This window comes from Equus przewalskii, chromosome 18 (genome assembly GCF_037783145.1).
Source record: "Equus przewalskii isolate Varuska chromosome 18, EquPr2, whole genome shotgun sequence".
In the NCBI taxonomy this organism is placed as follows: Eukaryota; Metazoa; Chordata; class Mammalia; order Perissodactyla; family Equidae; genus Equus; species Equus przewalskii.
In genome coordinates, this window is record NC_091848.1 from 35,088,755 (window position 1) to 35,112,453 (window position 23,699).

The 23,699-nt window shown below is 37.5% G+C and overlaps 1 protein-coding gene and 1 pseudogene across 8 annotated transcripts in view; both read left to right on the forward strand.

Annotated features, from left to right (window-relative positions):
* The window catches only part of PCYT1A (phosphate cytidylyltransferase 1A, choline), a 77,559-nt gene that overhangs the window by 4,976 nt on the left and 48,884 nt on the right, over positions 1–23,699 (forward strand). For 6 of the 8 annotated variants that reach the window (XM_070583490.1, XM_070583491.1, XM_070583492.1 and 3 more), the window contains exons 2-3: positions 9,255–9,381; positions 21,403–21,502. In XM_070583490.1, coding sequence (XP_070439591.1) covers positions 9,265–9,381; positions 21,403–21,502 — 217 coding nt within the window. In that variant the 5' untranslated portion in view covers positions 9,255–9,264. Of the gene's footprint in view, positions 1–4,985; positions 5,114–9,254; positions 9,382–21,402; positions 21,503–23,699 lie in introns of all 8 variants that reach the window. The other 2 variants (XM_008541915.2, XM_070583488.1) reach the window with 1 other exon arrangement.
* Positions 8,477–8,642, forward strand: LOC139077154 (U2 spliceosomal RNA; annotated as a pseudogene).

The window sequence follows — 23,699 nt, forward strand, 5'->3', positions numbered from 1 at the left end:
ACTTCTCTTTTCACAATGTTCCTGTCAAATAGGTACCTGGACATGTATTTGAAGTGTGATTTGTTTTGTTAGTTGCTTTATGAATGATCTGTGGCAAAATTTAAATCCTAACTCCCTTCTTCGACAAGTCAGTCAGTAAATTCAGGGAATATACATTTTTTTTTTTTTTTAAGATTGGCACCTGAGCTAACAACTGTTGCCGATCTTTTTTTTTCTGCTTTATCTCCCCAAATCCCCCCGGTACATAGTTGTATATCTTAGTTGCAAGTCCTTCTAATTGTGGCATGTGGGACGCCACCTCAGCGTGGCCTGATGAGTAGTGCCATGTCCACGCCCAGGATCCGAACCAGCGAAACCCTGGGCCACCGCAGCAGATCGCTCAAACAGCCACTCGGCCTTGGGGCCGGCCCCAAGGGAATACACACTTTTACATACTCTATTTTGCAGTATATACCAGAGCTCCACTCCAGAATTAAAAAAGAACTGTTCGTGAGTCACTAATGTAGATTTGGCACTGGGTTAGGTTCGTTTACATACGTTACCTCATTAACTTAAATGATTGAATTACCTGTATTTTACTGTTTGCAAACCAAATTAGTAGATAGATATATAGCAGGCTTTTTTTTTTTTTCTCTTTTTTCTCCTTTTCTTTTGGTAACTCTCTTGTTGAAAGTTGAAAGTTCTATTAGTTTGAAGCTTTCTGTGTTTGGACTAGAATGACTGCCAGTGAGCCAGGAGAACCCATGCATCTGCTGGGCTGTTACAGCACATTCACAACTATTTGCAAACCAGTTTTCAAGTGAGGGCTGCTAAAAATAGTGACATATGGTCTTTGCTCTCTATTAGAGAACATACTGAGTGTATAGCACTTGACAGATAACAGAGGGAGTTTTTTTAATTTATAGAGAATTACCTTAGATGTGATTATGTTTGTTTGTTTATTTTTTGACCCTAGAGCAGAGGTCTTAATCTTTTTTGTGCCATGGACCCCTTTGGCAGTATGGCGAAACTGTGTGGACTCCCTTTTTGGAATAATATTTTTATATGCAAAAAATAAAATACATAGAATTATAAAGGAAACAAATTATATGAAATATAGTTATCAAAATATTTTTTAAATGTGTGATAAGCACTATACGTGCTTTTTATTAACATAGTAAATAGTGTTTACTATCTATCAGTGGGTCTTATAACTCATAATTTTAAAATGATCATGAGTTTGAACAATATTTCAAGATATTTGTAGCAAGTATAATATATGAAAATATCTGATTTCTTTGGTGACAAAGTCTATTTTTCTTTTTCTTTTTTTTTGTTTCCAAAGATTGGCACCTGAGCTAACATCTGTTGCCAGTCTTCTTTTTTTTCTTCTTCTTCTCCCCCAAAACTCCTAGTACATAGTTGTATATTGTAGTTGTAGGTCCTTCTGGTTGTGTTACGTGGGACGCAGCCTCAGCATGGCTTGATGAGCGGTGCCCTGTCTGCGCCCAGGATCCGAACCTCTGGAACCCCCAGCCACCAAAGTGGAGTGTGCGAACTTAACCACTCATCCCCAGAGCAGGCCCCCTCTATTTTGCTACTAAGTCTACTATTACTCTTGTGGCTTATGTTCATAATTGAAGGCAATGGTGAATTTGCCAGAGGTTAGTAAAAATAAAGATATAATTTTTTTCAAATCACGGTCTCCCTGAATCTGTCATAGATCCTGCCTTACAGATGTAAGTTCTATAACCCACTCTAGGGAGAACACAATCTAAATGCAGGGTTAACTCACTGAATCTTCTAGTAGAATAGCGATAGAGCAAAATCATCAACTATAAGAACTATTATAAATGTCCTTTGTGGTTTTTAGGATAATCTCTTTCCTGAAATATTCTGCTGTGTGGCCAGGCCTGAGTATAAGCTTTATTTTGTTCCAGTGCTAACCCAGAGTCTGGCTTAGAGTAAGTGCCCACTCAGTGTTTATGGAATAAAGGTTTCTCTGAAGAAATTAAAGGGAAGAGATCAAGTTTGAAGCTAAGATCTTAGATGTGGCGATTTACTGGCCTCAAATATTGAGGAGAAACATTGAGCTCTGGTTTAAAACTAATCTTGTCAGTCTAGGTCATACTGTGAAATTCACTTTTACATTTAGAATTCCCAAATCAGGCATTCTTTTGACATATTCTATATAATGTGGTGATATATACAGGTTAGTGACAGAAGCTGCAGTAATCCTGTATCAGAAAATTCCGTATCAGAAAGTACAGTTTCTTGAAATAATCCCATTCCTAGCACTGTCTTCTACCCTAGAATCGTTTGCATAATCTAGGTAGAATTTCCCACCCCATTATTGATGGAACTGGTCCTGACTTCATCTAGGATGGGAGTTGGCAACCTTTTTCAGTAAAGGGTGGGATAGTAAATATTAGGCTTTGCAGGTCATACGATCTCTGTTGCAACACTCAACTTTGCAGTTGTAGCACAAAAGCAGCCATAGACACTATATCAGTGAATGAGTGTGGCTGTGTTCCAATAAAACTTTAATTACAAAAACAGGCAGTGGGCCATATTTGGCCTGTGAGCTGTAGTTTGCTGACCCCTCATCTAGGAGGTCTGCTGGTTCTTGAATCCAGTCCCTCCTCCCACTATGGGTTAGACGTATCCTCTCTCAAGCTTCAAGGGCCTTTACACAAGGAGTGATTTGACTGCAGTTATCTGCAGAAAGACCTGAATGTACAGCAGATGACATGATTCCCAAGAGTATTACATGCACTTTAACGTAGGAGTTTACAGAGCTTGTCTCTTAGAGCACCACTTTATTAAGCTCCACAATGGTAGAAGCAGATAAAGATCTCAAATATGAGGTATGCTTGCTCACTCATTGGTATACCAGTAGAAACTTAGTACGTATAGGGTTTTACTGAGGAAGATAAGGTAGGCCCAGAGATGGGGGAAGCGGGAACAGAATGCAAAGAAAAAACTCATATCTCCTTTTTTTTGCAGATAGTTCAGTGTGATAATCAGTCAAGTTTGAATTAGATTTTTGAAACTTGAAGAGTATATGTGATTGCACCTTCCTACTATTTCAGTTGTTGTATAGCTTAGGAAGCAGAGTCCACCTCCTCTTTCATCCTGGGGTACTTGCTAGATCTACTAGCAATAAGGAAGTAGAATAGAGGGGATTGGGTGGGAGTTCCTAAAACTGCACTTGTAGGAGGCTTTCATCTTTAAAACACAAGCATGTGCATGTGAGCGCCCAGATTTTGTCTTCCCACTGTTCAGTCTTCCTGCTCTGAAAAGAGGCCATTTTCATTTTGAGACTCACCCTCATTTGGTCTGTGTAGGCTTCACCCTCAGCCCTAGCATTAGATTGCATGAGCCAAACCTAAACCAGCAGCACATCACTCTGCTGGCCACAGATTAGGGAAGGAGAGGAGGTCAGTGATAGGTGACCTAGGCTGGTCCAATCAGAGTGAATTTCAGGACTCACCTAATGAGAATACTTGGACAATTATTATCATGTCTTTGTGTATTTGAACCTAGAGACATGCCTCTAGGAACCATCCTGTGGCCATCCTATAACCAGAGGAGCCTTTTTGGAAACAGTCAACCTAGAGAAACCAAAGCTAATGATGGAGAGAAGCCAGATCCTGAACTGTCTCATTGTGTCAATCAATACATTCCCCTTTTTGCTTAAGTCAGTTAAGCTGGGTTTCTTATCAGTTGGAACCACAAACATCATAATAAATACATCCAATACCTAGCAATGAGACCTGGCACAAAGTAGGTGCTCAATAACTATTTGAATAAATGTAATAAGCATAGAAAACTCCTTTGAAATTTTGAAAAGCACCACGAACACTAGTTTTGTTTGATGGAAAGGGGGCAGGTATTTGTCAATTTATAAGTGTATCAAAGATAGCGCAACAAAGCTCCCACTTCATTAGGGGGTTTGTGGTCTAATTTCTCATTTGATCCTTACCATGTCTTAGAAATTAAGTACATTTTGTTAGAACCTTCCTTAATCACGTGAAGGAACTTCTAGAGTCAAGGGACTTAGCTTAACCTATAGTTAAGGTACTGGGAGGAGCTAAAATTAAATGCTAGTTTATATGATGTGATTCCTGGTCTAGTGCTAGTGCCGCCTCTGCTCTTCTACTCTGGCCCAAACCAAAACAAACCCCTGGAGTGCCTGGAAGTCTGTCAGTGATATGCCCAGTGGGAAGGGAGCCCAGTCTTTATGAAAGATGAAATTAAATTCCTGCCTGGCTGGTTATTGCACGTAGCCAGAGTGCAATAAGTGGTTTTGATTAAATTCACGTATGACCATTTTATATACTAGGCAGCATAGTGGTGTTGTTAAGCACACAGACCCTAGAGTGAGAATGCCTGGGTTCAAACCCTGTTTTTACCCTGTCCTAGGTGTGTGACCTTAGTCAAGTCATTTAACCTAGCTGTGCCTCAATTTCCTCATCTGAAAAATAGGGATAATAGTGTTACCTACCTTATAGAATTGTTGTGAGGATTAAATTATTTAATATATGCAGAAGGTTTATAACTTCCTGACTCATAGGAAGTACCATATGTGTTAGCTATAATTATTATCATGGCTAGTATCATCTAATCTTTGAGACTGTGATAGAGAAATGTCGATTGTGTGATAGTACAATGAAACAGGTTTACATCTGATTGAATACACTAATCATTAAGAATTCTAAATATATTCTCTATTCTGTTTTCTAAGGAAAAACTCTACTGTGTTTTACATTCTGCTAACCTAAAGAGTATTAAGGGTGGATCTCAATGAGGAGAGAGGTTCTGGTGGTATGTCACACTGTCACATTGATGTATGGTGACATGTATCTATCCTGATCAATATTTTCAGCAGTGACTTGGATGGAGACATAAAAACTATTATACTTTTCAAATTGATAGATTACATAAAGCTGTGATAAACAGCTAATATGATAAATGGCAGTCAAGATTTGAAATTATTTTAACAGATTGCAATAAACAAAAAGATCAACCAAGAGGAACTTCAACAGGATTATGACCAATGAAATGAATAAATATAATTCTACATAACCTCTGCTTGAACGTCCTGGTGTACCAAAATGCAATGCCTCCTGAGGTAACCCAGTTCAGATAACTTGTTCCTAAAAAGGTTTTTATTATGTTTGGTTAAAATTTGTGTCTCTGCATCTTCCAACCAGTGAGCCATTTTCTGTTGTCTGGACTTTCACAGAATAAGTCTCTGTCCTATCCAACATGACAGGCATTCAGATATTTAGAGATAGTTATCAGATGCCTTCTTGTATAGTATAGTATCGTATTGTATCATATACTATAAGAGTAAAGGGTGTGTAATCTGTAGCCAGGCTGACTGAATTTGATTCCTAGCTTCACTGCTTACTAGCTGTGTGACCTTATCTTCTGTGTTTCTGTTTTACCATCTATAAAATAGTGATAAAAATAATACACCTGTGTCAAAGAGTTGTGAATGTTAAGAGAGTTTTAGTATTTTTAAAGTGTTTAGGTAAAATACAGGTGTTAAATAAGTGCTCATTGTTAGTAGTAATAGTAGTAATTATTGTATGTCAATTATACTTCAGTAAAGCTGTGAAAATATTTTTGTACACATACCCTCCCATACACAAAGCAAAGACTTCTGAGAAGTTCCTGTAAACGTGTCTTTGGACATGTTAAGTATTTTTCTATTAAACATTAAGGAATTTTAACTTGAAGTTATGAAACATGACTGGTAAAAATATGACATGACATTCCCCTTGATTCATTATGGAACCCTTAAAACTCTGTTTTGTATCATGAATGAAAAGTACACATGCCTTTAAAATACCACCTATTTGTCATGTCAGAAGAGGAAGGAGCAGAAATTAAAGAATTCTTTATTGCTTGAGTTGAAAGCTTGTCAGGAAGTCCTAGCAAAACTCTCCAATGAGAAGGATCTGCACACCTGTACAGCTGACAAATCAGGCAGCCTCTGAATCAAGCCAGTAGCCACGTCAGTTCTAGTTGATTGGTCCTGGGACACTGTTTACCTTTAGATAGTGTGACCTTTTATTCCACTGTTTAGTTAGGCTGGCTTGACAGAAGTCTGCAAAAACTTAAGGGACCTATGCTGTAGAGAGAATGTTCTTGATAGAAGGAAGCAGCAGTAAGGAGACAGCTTGTTTCTAAAAATCTTGTATTTCTGGGAGACAGAAGAATATAGTGGCAAGGACTTTGGAATTAGACAAGTCTGGATTTAAATTCTGGCGCTCCCAGCTAGCACTTACTAGCTGCGTTATCTCTTGGATAGTTGCTTAACCTTCCTGATCCTTAGTTTTCTCATTTGTAAATTGGGGCTAATAATACCTGCTTCTCAGCTTATATGGATTAAATGAGAATAGTGTATATAAAGTGCTTAGCATAGTACCTGCACATAGTAAATATTTGAAAAAAGATAGCCATTGTTATGGCTGTTGCTGTTATTACCTTACTTCCTTGCAAGACATTTAGATTATGAAAACATACTTCTTGGAATATATGTATCATGTATACTGTTTCAAAGAGTTAGGAAGGAGAGATCAGTTTCTTGAGACCCCAAAAGACAATCTTATATGAGGGCCTATTTGTGTAGAAAATTCTTACAGAGCATTTTTAAAGTTAAACTTTTCATTTTGTAAAAACAAAAAATAAAGCCTATAGATAAGTTGCAAGGGGATTAAAATGAACCCCTTTTGCCCCACCTACGTTCATACATTGATAACATTTTGCCGTATTTGCTTTATCTTTTTTGTGTGTAGTATGCACATTTTTTTTCTTCTTATTTTTTTCTTTTTTTGCTGAGGGTAACTTGCAGAGATCATGACCGTTTATCACTAGATACTTCAGCATTTCTGTCTTAAAAACGGGGACAGTCTTTTACATAACACAGTGTAATATCAAATCAGGAAGTTTATTTTGACATGGATGCATATTATTATCTGACACATAGTCTATATTCAAATTTTCCTGATTGTGTTAATAACTATCTTGTATTATAGTTTCTCCCCCAATCTAGAATGATGCATTATATTTAGTTGTCATTTCTTTGGTCTCTTTTAACCTGGAACAGTCCCTCAGCCTTTCGTTGTTTTCGTGATTGACATTTTTTGAAGAATACAGGCTTGTTGTTTCATAGAATGTCCTTTAATTGGGGTCTGTCAACTTGTACCTCATAAATCAATACAGGTTATGCATTTTTGTCAGGTAATGTGTCCTCAGTACCTCATACCAGGAGGCATTGTTGGTGATGTTAATTAACTTTGATCACTTAGCTAAGAGATTTTTTCACTACATATAAAGGTAACTCTTATCTATAAGGAGATACTTCAAAACTGTGTAAATATCCTGTTCCTCAACAAACTTTCCTATGATGGTTTTAGAATAGTATGGAGCATTTTTATATCATAAACATTTTTTAAGGTGAGGCTCTGTATGTGGTTTCCTTGTCTTGATTAATGGCTTCTTGAGAAAATAGTTTTTACTTTAAAAATTATGTTATAGTAGTACCTTGTACACAGTAAGTACTCAATATTATTGACTACTTGACCTTGAGCTGCCTGACACCAGATAGCTGATTACATTTTTCATAGCAGATTTTGTCTACCAACCCTGAGAAGAATTTAGCAGATAACTTAACAGCAAAGTCCTGTTGTATGCAAATTGGAAATGATTACTAATTGGACTAATTAGGCATTCTTAGCAGGCCTCTCAGATGAGTGAGATGGGAGAAATATACTGACTTCTGGATATTTTGAAAGAATAATTAATAACAACAGTGAAGAATAGCTCTGATCATCATCACTGGAAAAACAGTACTATACATATAATACCTGTCTTCTGTTTTAATTTGCATTTGTGATGAAAAGAAGTTTCTGGGTGGAGTTCATCTTTCACTTTAGACTCTGATGTGTTTTCATGTCAGCCTAATACTTAGCCATGACTCATGGGTGTCACTTTCAGTCTCTAACAATTAGGTCAGTTTTCTTGTGAATCTTGTCACATTGCCACTTGGGTTTTAGCTGGAAGAAAGAAAGTAAGGCACAATTGTGGGTGTTTAGATGAACATCTTATTTGGGAGGGCTTATTGGAGGCAGTGAGGCAGAACAGAATGTCCTGATTTTGTCCGGCATTTGTTTTGTTTTCCACCTCTGCTTTGAGGATCTTCCATCTTTCACCATACCGTATCTGGGACAGAGATGGCAGTTGATCGTTAAAGTTCCTCTGTCCCCAATTTTGGCTGATGCCTAAAATTTCATGATTGTCAAGAAATTAATTTATCTGTGCAAATTATGTTACCCAAGAAAAATGTAGATATCCTGGTAGGGGGTTGGAGAGGTAGCACAAGCCAACTTTTAAACATGTAACATCGAATATTCAGAACTTTTCTGTGATAGCTAGTTGCTAGAAGCTCTCTGCTAAATGAGACAGTAATAACTTTTTCTTGGGGATCGCTTCTCAGCCTTTTGGCTAAGATCAAGTGTAGTATCTGTTCTTATCAGTTTAATAAGTTTTTCTTGGGGAAAGGAGAAGCCTGGATGGGGTTTTAATAGCTGGGGACTCTGAAAATGCTTAAGGTGCTAAGATTCTGAAAGGAAAAGAGGAAATGAGTATTAAAAATGAAAGAGGAAGGACATTTAAAAGATACAGTACACTTACTCCACAATTTTCATAGAGCTAACCCTGGTGGGGTGGTGTCTGAAATCTACAGAGCCTTTAGAGTTAAGAAACCCATGCTTTGTTAAATCAGGAATTGGTGATGGCCGTCTCTTTTAAAAAGGCTGTTTTCTCCATCTGCACCAAAGACACACCTTTCACATTTCCTTGCACCTGTCATACTTCCAGGTGTCCCAGGAATGATATAAGGGGTAGTGGTAAAGTCTGTATAACTAACTTTCTCAGCCAAGCTATTCCAATCTTTTGCATGCATTCAGGATATGAAATTAGCAGTTAGTATACAGGCTGCATTGGTCAAGGGGAATAATTTCTAAGGTCAGGTGATTAATTGTGGCCATTGCTCCACAGAGAGGCATTTCAGTGTTTATACTAGAGCCCGTGTTTTGTGGAGCTCTGTTTTTGCCAGATGCAGTTGGCTTATCTTGATGAAATGTGTGCTGTGGAATTGATCTTTTGCTGAGTGTATCCGTGTTAACATCTCTGAAATGCTAGTGACAGAATTTTTTCCACCACAATAAGAAAAAGAAATCGTTTTCATTTTCTATGACTAGTTAAAAGAAGATGGATGCACAGAGTTCAGCCAAAGTCAACACGAGGAAGAGGAGGAAAGAGGCACCTGGACCCAATGGGGCAACAGAGGAAGATGGAATTCCTTTAAAAATGCCACGCTGTGCAATTGTGAGTAAAGAGATTTCTTTGTTGAACACTTAACCTGGCAGGGGGAGGGTAGAAACTGATAGAACATTGATGATATCAGTGTTACAGATCTTCTTAAATAATGGAGAGAATGAATAGTTAAGTATGAATAGTAAGTACTTCACAGCTGTTGGAAATCTTATGCTTTCTTTCACAGCTTAGTTACAAGAGCTTTATGTTGGAATTGGAAAAAGAATGTGAGGAAAATTTGGAGGTTGTATGTATATTAGGCTAAAGATAAAATTCAAACTAATGAAATAGAAAAATTGGGGGCTCCGGGCAGTGATCTGATCTTGGTTTCATTTCATGGTGTTTAGTTTTCTGTGTCTTACTATCTTTTTCTCCCGTATCATTCCTCCACTCTATTACTGGTTATATGTTAGATAAGAACCTTTTTCTATTACTGCCTACCTTATGTTTCTTTATCTCTGAGACATTATTTTTTATCTCCTAACTACTGCCAAGCCTTGGATAAAAGACCCCATTCCAAATTTATCCTATTTCAGGTTGGTACCCTTCCTAAAGCTTCCCCTAAAAAACATGTTAAAGAATACTTATACCCAATTGAAGTTATTATTGATAGACAGTATTATTATGAAATCCATGTTTCAAAATCCCAGTGACAGAATTGTATGTTTCTATATTTTCTTTTCCTATATTGACCATTAGCCATTGATCAAACTGCAGTTTCCACTGGTTAGTTCTGGAGCTTCAAAGCCCAAAGAGAAAAACATTTCTACTGTGAGACAGTTAACAATTGTTCCAAACCAGTACTCTTATCTTGAGCAATAAAAGTAACTGGACTCCACAAATAGGAGCCTTATGCTCCAGGCCTACTATTGATGATATTGATGGGGGCAAGTGGATTAGTTTCCTATTGTTGCTGTAACAAATTACCACAAATTTAGGGGCCTAAAACAATACAGATTTATTATCTTACAGTTCTGAAGGTCAGGAGTCTGAAATGGATCTCAGAGGGCTAAAATAAAAGCGTTGGCAGGGCTGGAGGTTCTCAGAGAGAATCTGTTTTCTTGCCTTTTCCGTCTTCTAGAGGCTGCCCACATTGCTTTGCTCATGCTGCCAGCCAGCAGTTGTATCACTCCGACTGCTGCTTCTGTCATCATATCTCTTTCTGATTCTAACTCTGCTGCCTCCATCATTCACTTATAAAGACTCTTGTGATTGCGTTGGACAGACTCAGATAATCCAGGATAGTCTCCCTGTCTCAAAATCTTTTAATTTAGTCACATCTTCAAAGCCCTTTTTGCCACGTAAGGTAACATAGTCACAGGTTCCAGAGAATAAGATGTGGACATTTTTAGGGGGCCATTATTCTGCATACCACAGCAAGTAAACTCAGAAAATGACTCAGCAGTCAACAGAACAGAGCATTGTTAATTTCTGAATGTTTCTAAGAGAATTCAGATTAAGGAGATGGTAGTGGCTACTGATTCATGAATCTTACTTGGGGTATGCACAAGTTATAACCAAGTAGGTGATGCTGTCATCCAATCATCATAGACAGGAATAGAGCAAGGAAGGCCAGTCTTAGTGGAATGGGCTTTGAGAAGCGTTAAATTTCTTGGTCCTTAGAATCTGAGGAATCTCAATGCTTTAAATTACTTTGCTTCGTTTATTCATGTCACAAATCATTTGAGCAACTTGCCGCCTGTTCCACATTCCTCTCTGGTACACATTGGCCATTTAGCATGGGCTAATGGTCAAAGATTCACTCACTCAACAGGCTGGACCAACTCTACTGAGGAGTAGCTGCCAAATAAACTTGTCTGTCATCTACACTGTACCATCTCTATGTCCTTCCTGGTTTCTGAGCCCCCTTCAACTCTGAAGCAAAAGCAAACAGGATTTTTTTCTTTTTTTATAACAGTTTTATTGAGATCATATAATCTACTCATTTAAACTGTACAATTCAGTGATTTTTAGTATATTTACAGAGTTGTGCAACCATCATTATAACCAATTTTAGAATATTCTTATCACCCCAAAAAGAAGCCCTGTACCCATTAGGAATCACTCCCCTTTTCCTCACAACCTCCCCAGCCTCTAGCAACCACTAATTTACTTTCTGTATCTATAGATTTGCCTATTCTGGACATTACATACAAATGGCATCATATAATATGTGGTGTTTTGTGGCTGACTTCTTTCATTGAGCATGTTTTCAAGAATCATCCATATTGTAGCATGTATCAGTATTTCCTTTCTTTTTATTGTCAAATAACATTCCATTGTATACTACATACCACATTTTATTTATCTATTCATTAGTTGACATTTGGGTTGAGCAAACCAGATTTTATTGCATACTTACAATGTGCCGGCATGGCAGTAAGTACTAGGAGTGTAAAGATAAACAAGGCCTTCCTTTTGAGAGATGTGAACATAATGTAAAGCTGTAACTGAGAGCTCATTAACTTTAGAAAAGTTCTGGTCTTGCCAGGGGAAAGGAATAGGAAGGATCACCAAGTGTTAGGTACCTGGGTTGGTCGGTCAGGATGAATTGGATAGAAGAGAGAGAAAGAGTTAAGGAAGAAAAATTAAGGGATAATTTTATGGCTAGTTTATAAGTATAAAGAATTTGCTGATACAGATGTTTCAAAAGGATCATAAAAATATTTACAAAGAGCAAGACATTTAGCTTTTCTTAATATTTATCATATATATGAATAACGTACAAAGTACCTAAACTGGGGAAAGTTGGCCACAGTTCTGCTTGTGAAGATAGAGCTCACAATCTCATTTCAACCAACTATATAGAGAACCTCTGTGTGCCAGTTTCTATGCATTGGAGACATGAAGATGAAAAGACCTTGCCCTTAAGAAGCTCACGGACAAATAGGGGAAAGAGACAGCCACAAATAATTAAGATACAGTACAAAAGTGCCAAATAGAAGGAAGTTAGAGGTACAATGGCTGTCTAGAGGAGCAAGAGATGAACTTTGACTGAGGGGTGGAGACAGTGGTTTTAGAAAAGCTTCATCGGTGGGACCGGCCAGGTGGCACAGTGGTTAAGTTTGCACATTCTGCTTCAGCGGCTCAGGGTTCGCCGGTTCAGATTCTGGATACGGACACAGTACTGCTTGGCAAGCCATGCTGTGGTAGGCGTCCCACATATAAACTAGAGGAAGATGGGCACAGATGTTAGCTCAGGGCCAGTCTTCCTCAGCAAAAAGAGGAGGATTGGCAGCAGATCTTAGCTCAGGGCTAATCTTCCTCAAAAAAATAAATAAATAAAATAAAATTACTTTATGAAAAAAAGAAAACAAAAGCTTCATCAAGGAGATTATTTCTGAAGTGAACTTTAAAACATAAGTAGAAATTTAAGAAATGGACAAAAGAGAGAGTACAAGTTCAGAAGTGTGAAATGATAGTATGTTTAGCAAACTGCAAGTAATATTGCTGGAGCTTAAAGTTCAGCATAAGAATCTGCAATGGATAAGGTAAACAAGGGCCTGATCATGAAGATCAGCATACATGCACATCTTATATGCTGTGCTAAGGAATTTGAACTTTATCCTATAGGTAATGTGTTCCGATTTACAATTTAGAAAGATCATCCTGGTTGGAAAAGGATCATCCTGAAAGGATAGATTGAAACAGGGATAGACAGAAGCCCGAGGACTAGTTGTGAGAGTGTTGTAATGATCCAGGTTGGAGATGATGAGGGCTTAAACTAGGACAGTAGATGTAGAGAGGATGAGATCAATTTTAAGTTTTTAAGAGAGAAAATAGACAATTCTCAGAAATTATTGGGATGCAGAGGATGAGAGGTGTTAAGGATGGCTCCTAGGTAGATTATGTAGATGAGGTGGTTCTCACTCAGATAGGAAATACAGGAGGAAGAGCTGGTTTAGGAAGATGATGAGTTTAATTTAGTACAAGTTCAATTTAGAAGGTCTGTGAGACATCCAAATAGTAGGTAGATAGATGAACTCCTTGTTTACATTCATTGAAATGGCAAGAGGAATCAGAGAGAATTATTATTATTTTTTCTTTTTTTAACAGATCCTTAGGGGGTGGAATCTTTCTATTTTGTTCCTTATCCCTTCTTTGTCACGCCACATGGTATTCATCTTGACTCTGTAGCCTTTCCCCTGACATTGGTGAAATAATTTGGATCTCAGGAGGACTTGGTACCATTTATGTAGAATGTTTGGGTAAAAGGAAAATGTTTCTCTGTGGCATTCTAAAACTCTTTTGCTGAAAAATGTTTAAGGGGCCTGGTCCAGTCGCGTTGCGGTTAAGTTTGCATGGGGTTTGCCAGTTCGGATCCCAGGCACGGACCTATGCACCACTTACCAAGCCATGCTGTGGCAGGCGTCCCACATAGAAAGTAGGAAGATGGGCATGGATGTTAGCTCAGGGCCAATGTTTCTCAGCAGAAAAGAGGAAGATTGGCAGTGGATGTTAGCTCAGGGCTAATCTTCCTGAAAAAAAAGTTTAAGAATCCTTGGAAGAAGAAAGAGTACTAGGAGGCCAGTATCAAGTTCTAGTCTTATATTATTTGAGTTATCTCCATTTCCCTGTTAGTAAGGACACCAGAATCTCTCCTCTTTCACTGGAATGGTGAGTTAATGTATGTAAATATAATGAGGAAAAAGTTTTAATGGAAGTAATATTGCATTCAGAAGATCATTCATAATTTGGGGGGTGATGATGATCATTATTAGTTATAATTTTAACTTGCATAGGTTTAGAAACTTTATATAGCGTTTAGAAGCTAACCTCTGAGATTAACACAATTTAGTTAATTTTGTTGGCATAGTGAAACTTGTGTTCTGTAAAATGGAAGAGAAAGTGAGCTAACATTTTTCACAGTGAACTAAATTTGTGGAGTGCCTACTATATGTGAAATATTATGCTAGTTACTTGGCGTATGCTATTTTATTTAACCCTCATAGTAACCTTGTGGGGCAGGTATTATTATCTTCCATGTTATAGAAGTTGAAATGATAGCTTTAGAATCTTGCTGTGATTTCACAGCTATTAAGTGATAGAGCTGGGATTTAGATCTAAATTTTTTCAAGTTGTGAACCCATGACCTTTCATTTATACTTCACTACCAGATAGTCAAAAGACTTGAAAGCAATATTATTCTATAGGATTCTCGTGAGGTTCAAATGAAGGGGGCATGTTTTAAGAGAATATAGGTAGAAATACTTAGTCCTACTTTTATAAACCTCAGCTTCTAGAGAAACTGTTCTCTAATTGAGAAGAGAATAAGTATGTTTTTAAAAACGCTACTCAGGGGCTGGGCCGGTGGTGCAGCAGTTAAGTTCACACATTCTGCCCCCGTGGCCCAGGGTTCCCCAATTTGGATCCCGGGTCCAGACATGGCACTGCTTGGCAACGCCATGCTCTGGTAGGCGTCCCATATATTAAGTAGAGAAAGATGGGCATGGATGTTAGCTCAGGGCCAGTCTTCCTCAGCAAAAAGAGGAAGAATGGCAGCAGTTAGCTCAGGGATAATCTTCCTCAAAAAAAAATAAATAAATAAAAAATAAAAATACTACTCATACTAATTGGAGACAAACCCTAGAGAGAGAAAGATTTCACTGATCTGCTGTAGCTGAAGAACCTTAGGTTTCATTCTCTATACTTAGGAGGAATTGATTCAGCACAAACCCTAGCCAGGAGGGACAGCTGCATTTGCCTTCTGCCTTCAAACATATACAGTATACGAGGAAGATTGAAGAAATAGTTATGAAAGATAGGATACTTAATGTATTTTTTTAAATTGAGATAAAATTCACATAACATAAAACTCACCATTTTAACCATATTATTTTATTTTATTTTATTTTGTTGTGCTTTATCTCCCCCAAATCCTCCCTAGTACCTAGCTGTATATCTTAGTTGCAGGTCCTTCTAGATGTGGCATCATTTTAACCATTTTAAAGTGTACAATTCATTGGTTTTTAGTATATTCACAATGTTGTACAACCATACCACTTGTTTTAATTCCAGAATGTTTGCATTACCACAAAAAGAAACCCTGTACTCATTAGCAGTCACTCCACATTCCCTCCTCTCTCCACCCCCTGGCAACCGCTAATCTACTTTCTGTCTCTAGGGATTTGCCTATTCTGGACATTTCATATAAATGGAATCATACAATATGTGGCCTTTTGTGTCTGGCTTCTTTTATTTAGCGTAATGTTTTCAAGGTCCATCCAGGTGGTAGCATGTATCAATACTTCATTTCTTTTTATAGGTGAATAACATTCCATTGTATGGACATACTATTTTGTTTATCCACTCATCAGCTGATGCACATTTGGATTGTTTCCACTTTTTGGCTATTGTGACTAATGCTGTTATGAACATTATTCATGTAGAAATTTTTTTAAACGTGTTTTTTCAATTCTCTTGGTTATATACCTAGGAGTATAATTTCTGGGTCATATGGTATTTTATGTTTAACATTTTGGAGAACTATTTTCTAAAGCTATGCACCAGGTTACATTCACAGCAGCAGAGTATGAAGGTTCCAATTTCTCCACATCCTTGCCATCACTGTTACTGCCTGTCTTTTTGGTTATAGCCGTCCTAGTGGGTGTAAAGTGGTATCTTGTGGTTTTTTTTTTTTAAAGATTGGCACCTGAGCTAACAACTGTTGCCAATCCTCCTTTTTTTTTTTTTCCTGCTTTATCTCCTCAAACCCTCCCGTACCCTCCCGTACATAGTTGTATATCTTAGTTGCAGGTCCTTCTAATTGTGGGATGTGGGACGCTGCCTCAGTGTGGCCTGATGAGCGGTGCCATGTCCGTTGCCCAGGATCCGAACCCTGGGCCGCCGCAGCAGAGCACGCGAACTTAACCACTCGGCCATGGAGCCGGCCCCGTATCTTGTGGTTTTGATTTGCATTTCCATATTGACTAATATTGTTGAGCATCTTTTCATGTGCTTTTTGGCCATTAGTGTATCTTTTTCGGAGAAATGTCTAGATCCCTTTGTCTCCCTAACTCTTTACTTCCCCCTTCTGCTTCCCTTCCATTCACCAGGGTCTAACCCCAGATTTTTCACATTTTCTGTTAATTCTTTATTCTCTTCCTGGACCTATTAACTTGGCCTTCTAAAGATTAAAATTTCTAGCTTGATTTGGGCTGAATATAGTGCTTGATAGTTCCATTAATCATTTGCTGGATGCTCTAATACATTTCCCATCACGGCCATTCCAAATATTTTCTGCTTCCCTCAAGCTTTCAGTCTCATTCCAGCCTCCCTGTTCTTCCTAAACAACTTCACCTCCTTCTTTGCTATACTGAGAAAGTTGAGGACATCAGATAGAAGTTTGTACATCTTTCTTCCTTTACATCCAACATTGTCATTTTATAACTTTCATTTCTTCTGCTTTTAGAAAAATGTGATCCTTCTTATTTCTAGGGCTAACATCTCCCCCACTTGCTCTCTTTTGAGGCCATTCCCTGCTGTTCCTCTAGACTCTTCCTCCCTTAATTATCTATTTTTTCCTTCTCTGGTATTTTCAACCTCTTTGGCTCCTTTTCCTCTGTCTTGGACGTTTACAGATCTGTTCAACTTAAAAAAAAAAAACCTGCTGCTTGATCCTTCTGTCCCCTCTGGGTACCTTTCTGTTTTTCTCATTCCCTTTATGTCCATACATCTCTAATGAGAGATTATTACTAATCTATTTCCTTGTCTTCTAATTTTCTCAACGGCACAGGTGTTCTGACTTTCACTAATATATTCTAGAAAGTCTCTAATAGTCATTTGAATCTCCAAATTAAAAGACTTTTGGGGCTGCTCCCGTGGCACAGTGGTTAAGTTCATGCACTCTGCTTCAGTGGCCAGGGTTTGTGGGTTCAGATCCCAGGTGTGGACCTATACACCACTCATCAACCTATGCTGTAGTGGCATCCCACATACAAAATAGAGGAAGATGGGCACAGATGTTAGCTCAGGGACAGTTTTCCTCGAGTGAAAACAGGAAGATTGGCAACAGCTGTTAGCTCAGAGCCAAAAAAAAAAAAAAAAAAAAAAAAGACTTTTCTCAGTTCTCATTTTCTTTCATCTCAACTTCTTTTTTTTTTAAACTTCTCCATTCCTGCTAATGATACCGCAATCCTATTTTCCTCAGTTCAAAAACTCAGTTATTGTAAACTGCTCTTTTTCTCAAGTGACAATGTTTTTTCTTTTTACCGTGTCCCGCCTATTCTTCATTCACAAAATCTTTTATCTGTCACCCTTTCTACTCCCACTGCAATATTAATGGACAAATCCATAAGTCTGTTTCCTCCTCCCTATAATAACCTCTGAATTGATCTCTTTCTAAGTATGCAAAATAGCCAGCGGTGTCTTGGTAAACTGGCTCACTGGGGGAAAAAGCAAAACCTCTGATAAGCAGCATTTGCTGATTTGTGTGGCTGATTTCAAGCTACCAATGATTTAATAACCAGCCCCAAAATTTATCAATATTTAATAACTGACTTCAACACACCATTGATAATTAACTTTTAGAGATACAGTAAGGCTAGTCTTTCATCTACAGGTAATGTTAATAAGCATTTTTTTCTATTTGTTTCATATATTTTTTAATATTTTATATATATAAACAACTTTATTGAAAAATAATTCATATACCATTATAATTCACATACCCATTTAAAGTATGCAAGTCAATGGCTTTTAGTATATTCATAGAGTTGTGCAGCTGTCATCATAATCCATTCTAGAACATTTTCATTACCCCAGAGAGAAACCCTGTACCCATTAGCAGTCACTCTGCATTTTTCTCCAGCCCAATGTAACCACTAATCTACTTATGTCTATAGATTTTCCTATTCTGGAGATTACATATAAATGGAATCATATAATAAATGGTCTTTGTAGCTGGCTTCTTTCACTTAACATAATGTTTTCAAGGTTCATCCATGTTGTAGCATGTTATCAGTACTCCATCCCTTTTTATGGCCAAATGTCGTTTGTTTCTTGAGGTGTTACTCATATACAGTAAAGCTTACAAACCTTAAGTATACAGTTCAATAAATGTTCACATATGTATACATCCATGTAATCACCAGTACTCCCAGAAGACTCCCTCACACCCCTGTTAGTCAGTATCCTCTTTCCCCAAATTTCTTCTTTGTCCTCTGACTTTTGTTCACCATAGATTAGGTGCACCTGTTTTTGACCTTCGTATAGAAGGCATCATAGAATATATATTATTTTGTGAATAGCGTATTCACAAATTATTACTAAGCAACTCTTTGAGTACTAACTTCTAGAGAATAAATTGTTTAATCTGTAGGAAAATCTCTAATAACTTCTGAAAATTGCACATTTGGGTCCTTGGTCTAATCTTATCTCTTTTTAAAAATGTTCTAAAAAAGGATAGCACACACACATGTCTCCTAAAAATGAACATTTTTGCTTATCTTAGAGTTTTAGCATATCTTAAAGTAAGCTTACTTGAGTGATTTTTTTTTTTTTTTTAAAGATTTTATTTTTTCCTTTTTCTCCCCAAAGCCCCCCGGTACACAGTTGTGTATTCTTCGTTGTGGGTTCTTCTAGTTGTGGCATGTGGGACGCTGCCTCAGCGTGGTCTGATGAGCAGTGCCATGTCCGCGCCCAGGATTCGAACTAACGAAACACTGGGCCGCCTGCAGCGGAGCGCGCGAACTTAACCACTCGGCCACGGGGCCAGCCCCTACTTGAGTGATTTTTAAAAGAAATATGTTTTAATTTTAAAACCTAACTAAAAAAATTTAACCTTATCTGAAAGTAAAACAAAGCAATGTTTTCCTAGTCTCTGGATTCAGCTCAATTGTGATGTGATCTGTTTAGAATTTAAAATTCTAGTGAATATCGGTATAGCCCAACAGAAATTAAAAGGCTTATAAGGGAATATTATGAACAACTTCATGCCCCCAAATTTGACAATTTAGATGAAATAGACAAATTCCTAGAAAGAGACAAATTACCAAAACTGACCCAAGATAAAATAGAAAATCTGAGTAGACCTATCCCAAGTAAAAAAATTGAATTAGTCATTAAAAATCTCCCCACAAAGAGAAGTCCAGGCCCAGATGGCTTCATTGGTGAATTCTATCAAACATTTAAAGAAGAAATAATACCAATCCTGTACAAACACTTTCAGAAAATGGAGGAGAACACTTCCTAGCCCATTTTATGAGGCCAGATATATCAAAGCCAGGCAAAAACATCACAGGAAAAGAAAACTATGGTTCAAAACCCCTCATAAACTTAAATGCAAAAATCCTTAACAATATATTAACAGATTGAATCCATGAACTTATAAAAAGATTTATACATGACCAAGATTTCAAGATTGCACCCAAGAATGCAAGGTTGGTTTAACATATCCTAAAACCAATTAATCTAATATACCATAATTAATAAAATAAAAGGCAAAGTCAAATATGATTGTTTCAGTAATGCAGAAAAGGCATGTGACAAAATCCAACACCCATTCATTATAAAAACTCTCAACAAACTACAGAAAGAAGGGAGATTCTTCAACCTAATAGAGGGCATCTACAAAAAACCTACAGCTAACATAATATGTAATGGTGAAAGATTGCACGCTTTACCCCTAGGACTGGGAAGGAGGCAAGCATATTTGTCCCTGCCACTTCTGTTCAGCATTGTCTTAGAAGTTCCAATTAGTGCAATAAGGGATAATAAAAGGAAATTAAAAGCATCCAGATTGGAAAGGAATAAGTAAAACTGTCTTTATTCACAGATGACATGATCTCATACGTAGAAAATCCTAAGGAATCTACCAAATGAATAAACAAATTGCTGGAACTGATAATTGAGTTTAGCAAGGTCACAGGACTTAAGATCAGTATACAAAACTCAACTGAAATTATACACACAGACTCACATACAAATCAGTTGCATTTCTATATACCAGCAAGGAACAATCCAAAAATAAAATTAAGAAAACAGTTCTAGTTTTTATCTAGACTGTTGGTGGTGAGCATGATGAAGTCTGTACAGAAATTGATAAACAATAATGTACACCCAAAATTACACAATGTTATAAACCATTTATGATCTCAATAAAATAAATTTTTTAAAAAAGCATACAGTTCCATTCACGATAGCATCAAATAGGATAAAATACTTAGGAATAAATTTAACAAAACCCCTCCCCATTTTTTTTTTTGCTGAGGAAAATTTGCCCTGAGCTAATATCTGTGTCAGTCTCCTCTATTTTGTATGTGGGACACCACCACAGCATGGCTGCTAGTGAGTGATGTAAGTCTGTGTCTGGGAACCGAACGCAGGCTGCTGAACTTAACCACTAGGCCACGGGCCCAGCCCCTAACAAAAACTGTTAAGTGAGGCTTTCCTCTATAGAGGAAAGAACATACCTGCATTTTTATTTCAGCTTTGCCTCTGAGTAATTGCATACAATTCATATAACTTCTCTGAACCTTGATTTCCTCATCTTTAAATTGAAGATAACTAACTGTTGTACTACTTGTTTCACAGGGCGGTCCTGAGCATTAGAACATATTTGCAGTGTAAAGCATTACGTGGTGATAATCATGCTTAATAAAATACACAGGAACTGTTTGCCTTCCCAGTCCCCTGGTTGAAGTGGTACGAAAATGCACTTATGAACCTTGGCAATTTTGTCCCACAGAACAGGGTTGGCTGTTCTGCCATGTGACAGAGGAACCGTCATTCTGGACCCAGTTAGTTGGCACTGTGCTTAGGTTCCCAGCCACCTTGTTCATTGCTCAGTCTTACCCTGAAATCACCAGCAAGACATTTATTTTTCATGCTGTGATTTACTCATTTGGTAAAATATGCCAACTTTTACTTGTCATTTTAGAATGCCTTTTTTCTTTTTTATGTTATGAAGTTTTAGGAGGAATTTTAATCACAGCATGCTGAATAGCTGATTGTTCTTTAAAGCTCCATTTTTTGAGTATTTCAGTTTGTACCATTGAATTTAGCTTTCTTTTCTTTCACTTTCCTCTTCTTAAGGGCTTACGGCAGCCAGCTCCTTTTTCTGATGAAATTGAAGAAGACTTTAGTAAGCCCTATGTCAGGGTAACTATGGAAGAAGCCAGCAGAGGAACTCCTTGTAAGTAAATGCCTATTTACTTTGCTATTTTACTATTGTTTTTAGCATTCAACTGTATTTATCAAATCTATACCTACTGTCTATATTCTTCTCTCAGTTTATCTGGAGAGACTATTTGGGAGAGGAGTTCCTTCCATCTGCTTGTTGTTCTATTTGAGAGGATAACTCTACTCCATAAAATTTTGTTTTTTCTTATTGTACACTTGTTTCTCAGGTCACAAGCTATATCATAGCTCTGAGATATAGTGGTACATACTTGCTTCCTGGACTGTCGTCACAACTATGAGATACAGCAGAGCAGAGACAATAAGATATTAGTCTAAGCTGGATTATAATCTTGTCTATTTTTGCAATAATATGTTAGGCTGTCACTTTTTGTTTTGGTGAGGAAGAATCACCCAGAGCTAACATCTGTTGCCAATCCACCTATTTTTAAAAAAATTTTTTTTATTTTTCTTATTTCTTATTTCTTTATTTACTTTTTATTGAGATTATGATAGTTTACAGTCTTGTGAAATTTCAGTTCTACATTATTATTTGTCAGTTATATTGTAGGTGTACCACTTCACCCTTTGTGCCCAACCCCCCTTTCCCCTGGTAACCACTAATCTGTTCTCTTTGTCCATGTGTTTTAATTTCCACATATGAGTGGAGTCATACAGAGATTGTCTTTCTCTATCTGGCTTATTTCACTTAACATAATACCCTCAAGGTCCATCCATGTTGTGAATGGGACACGTTTATCCTTTTTTATGGCTGAGTAGTATTCCATTGTATATATATACCATATCTTCTTTATCCAGTCATCAGTTGATGGGTACTTAGGTTGCTTCCACTTCTTGGCTTTTGTGAATAATGCTGCAATGAACATAGGGGTGCATGGGTCTTTTTGAATTGCTGATTTCAAGTTCTTTGGATAGATACCCAGTAGTGGGATGGCTGGGTCATATGGTATTTCTCTCTTTAATTTCTTGAGAAATCTCCATACTGTTTTCCACAGTGACTGCACCAGTTTGCATTCCCACCAGCAGTTTATGAGGGTTTCTTTTTCTTTTTCTTTTTTTTAAAGATTTTATTTTTTCCTTTTTCTCCCAAAGCCCCCTGGTACATAACTGTCTATTTTTAGTTGTGGGTCCTTCTAGTTGTGGCATGTGGGATGCCACCTCAGCATGGCCTGATGAGTGGTGCCATGTCCGCACCCAGGATTCGAACTGGTGAAACCCTGGGCTGCTGAAGCAGAACTCACGAACTTAACCACTCGGCCACAGGGCCAGCCCCTGAGGGTTCCTTCTTCTCCACAACCTCTCCAACATTTGTTATTTTTTGTTTTGGTTATTTTAGCCATTCTAACGGTGTAAGGTGATATCTTAGTGTAGTTTTGATTTGCATTTCCCTGACCAATCCACCTCTTTTTTCACTTGAGGAAGATTAGCCCTGAGCTAACATCCCTGCTAATCTTCCTCTATTTTTTTGTATGTGGGATGCCTCCACAGCATGGCTGATGAGTGAAGTAAGTCCACACCTGGGATCTTAACCCACAAACCCTGGCTGCTGAAGCAGAGCATGTGGAACTTTAACTACTTGGCTGTAGGGCTGGCCCCAGGCTGTCACATTTTTTATAGCCTTCAGAATTGTCCTTCTAATCTTCCTACATTCTAGTAGTCAGTACTCTAGCTATGATGCTGCTGATTGATAGAGGACAGAAATATCCCAGGTTGGGAGATGCTCATCACTTAATTTTATCTTTATTGATATTATAATTTTCCAGGGTTTTTTTGACTCACTATATTATTTTCAAAGCCCATACTTTTAATTTGTATGCTTAGTTTACATAATTAATGAGCAGTTTTTGACCACATAAATTATTAATATATATTCTAGATATTCTTCCTGTTTTGAACAGTTGGTTTTAGGGATCATCATAAATAGAAACTTTCATGAGCATTTGTTAGAAATATAAAACCCTATAGGCAGCTTTCCTTACCTCTCTATAAATTCTCCAATTCTCCTTTTTTTCCCAATTCTTTTTTAATTCTTCTGATTACTATGGTAAGTGTTCTCTCTACTCTGTAAATGTAGGGCTGGACTCAAACTTAAGTAAGCACAAGGGAATAAGAGGCAGTTATAGCCACAAATCTGTGTATTTCCAGTATATAGAAGATATTTGTGGTTACTTCTTAATTATGTTGGTGTGTTT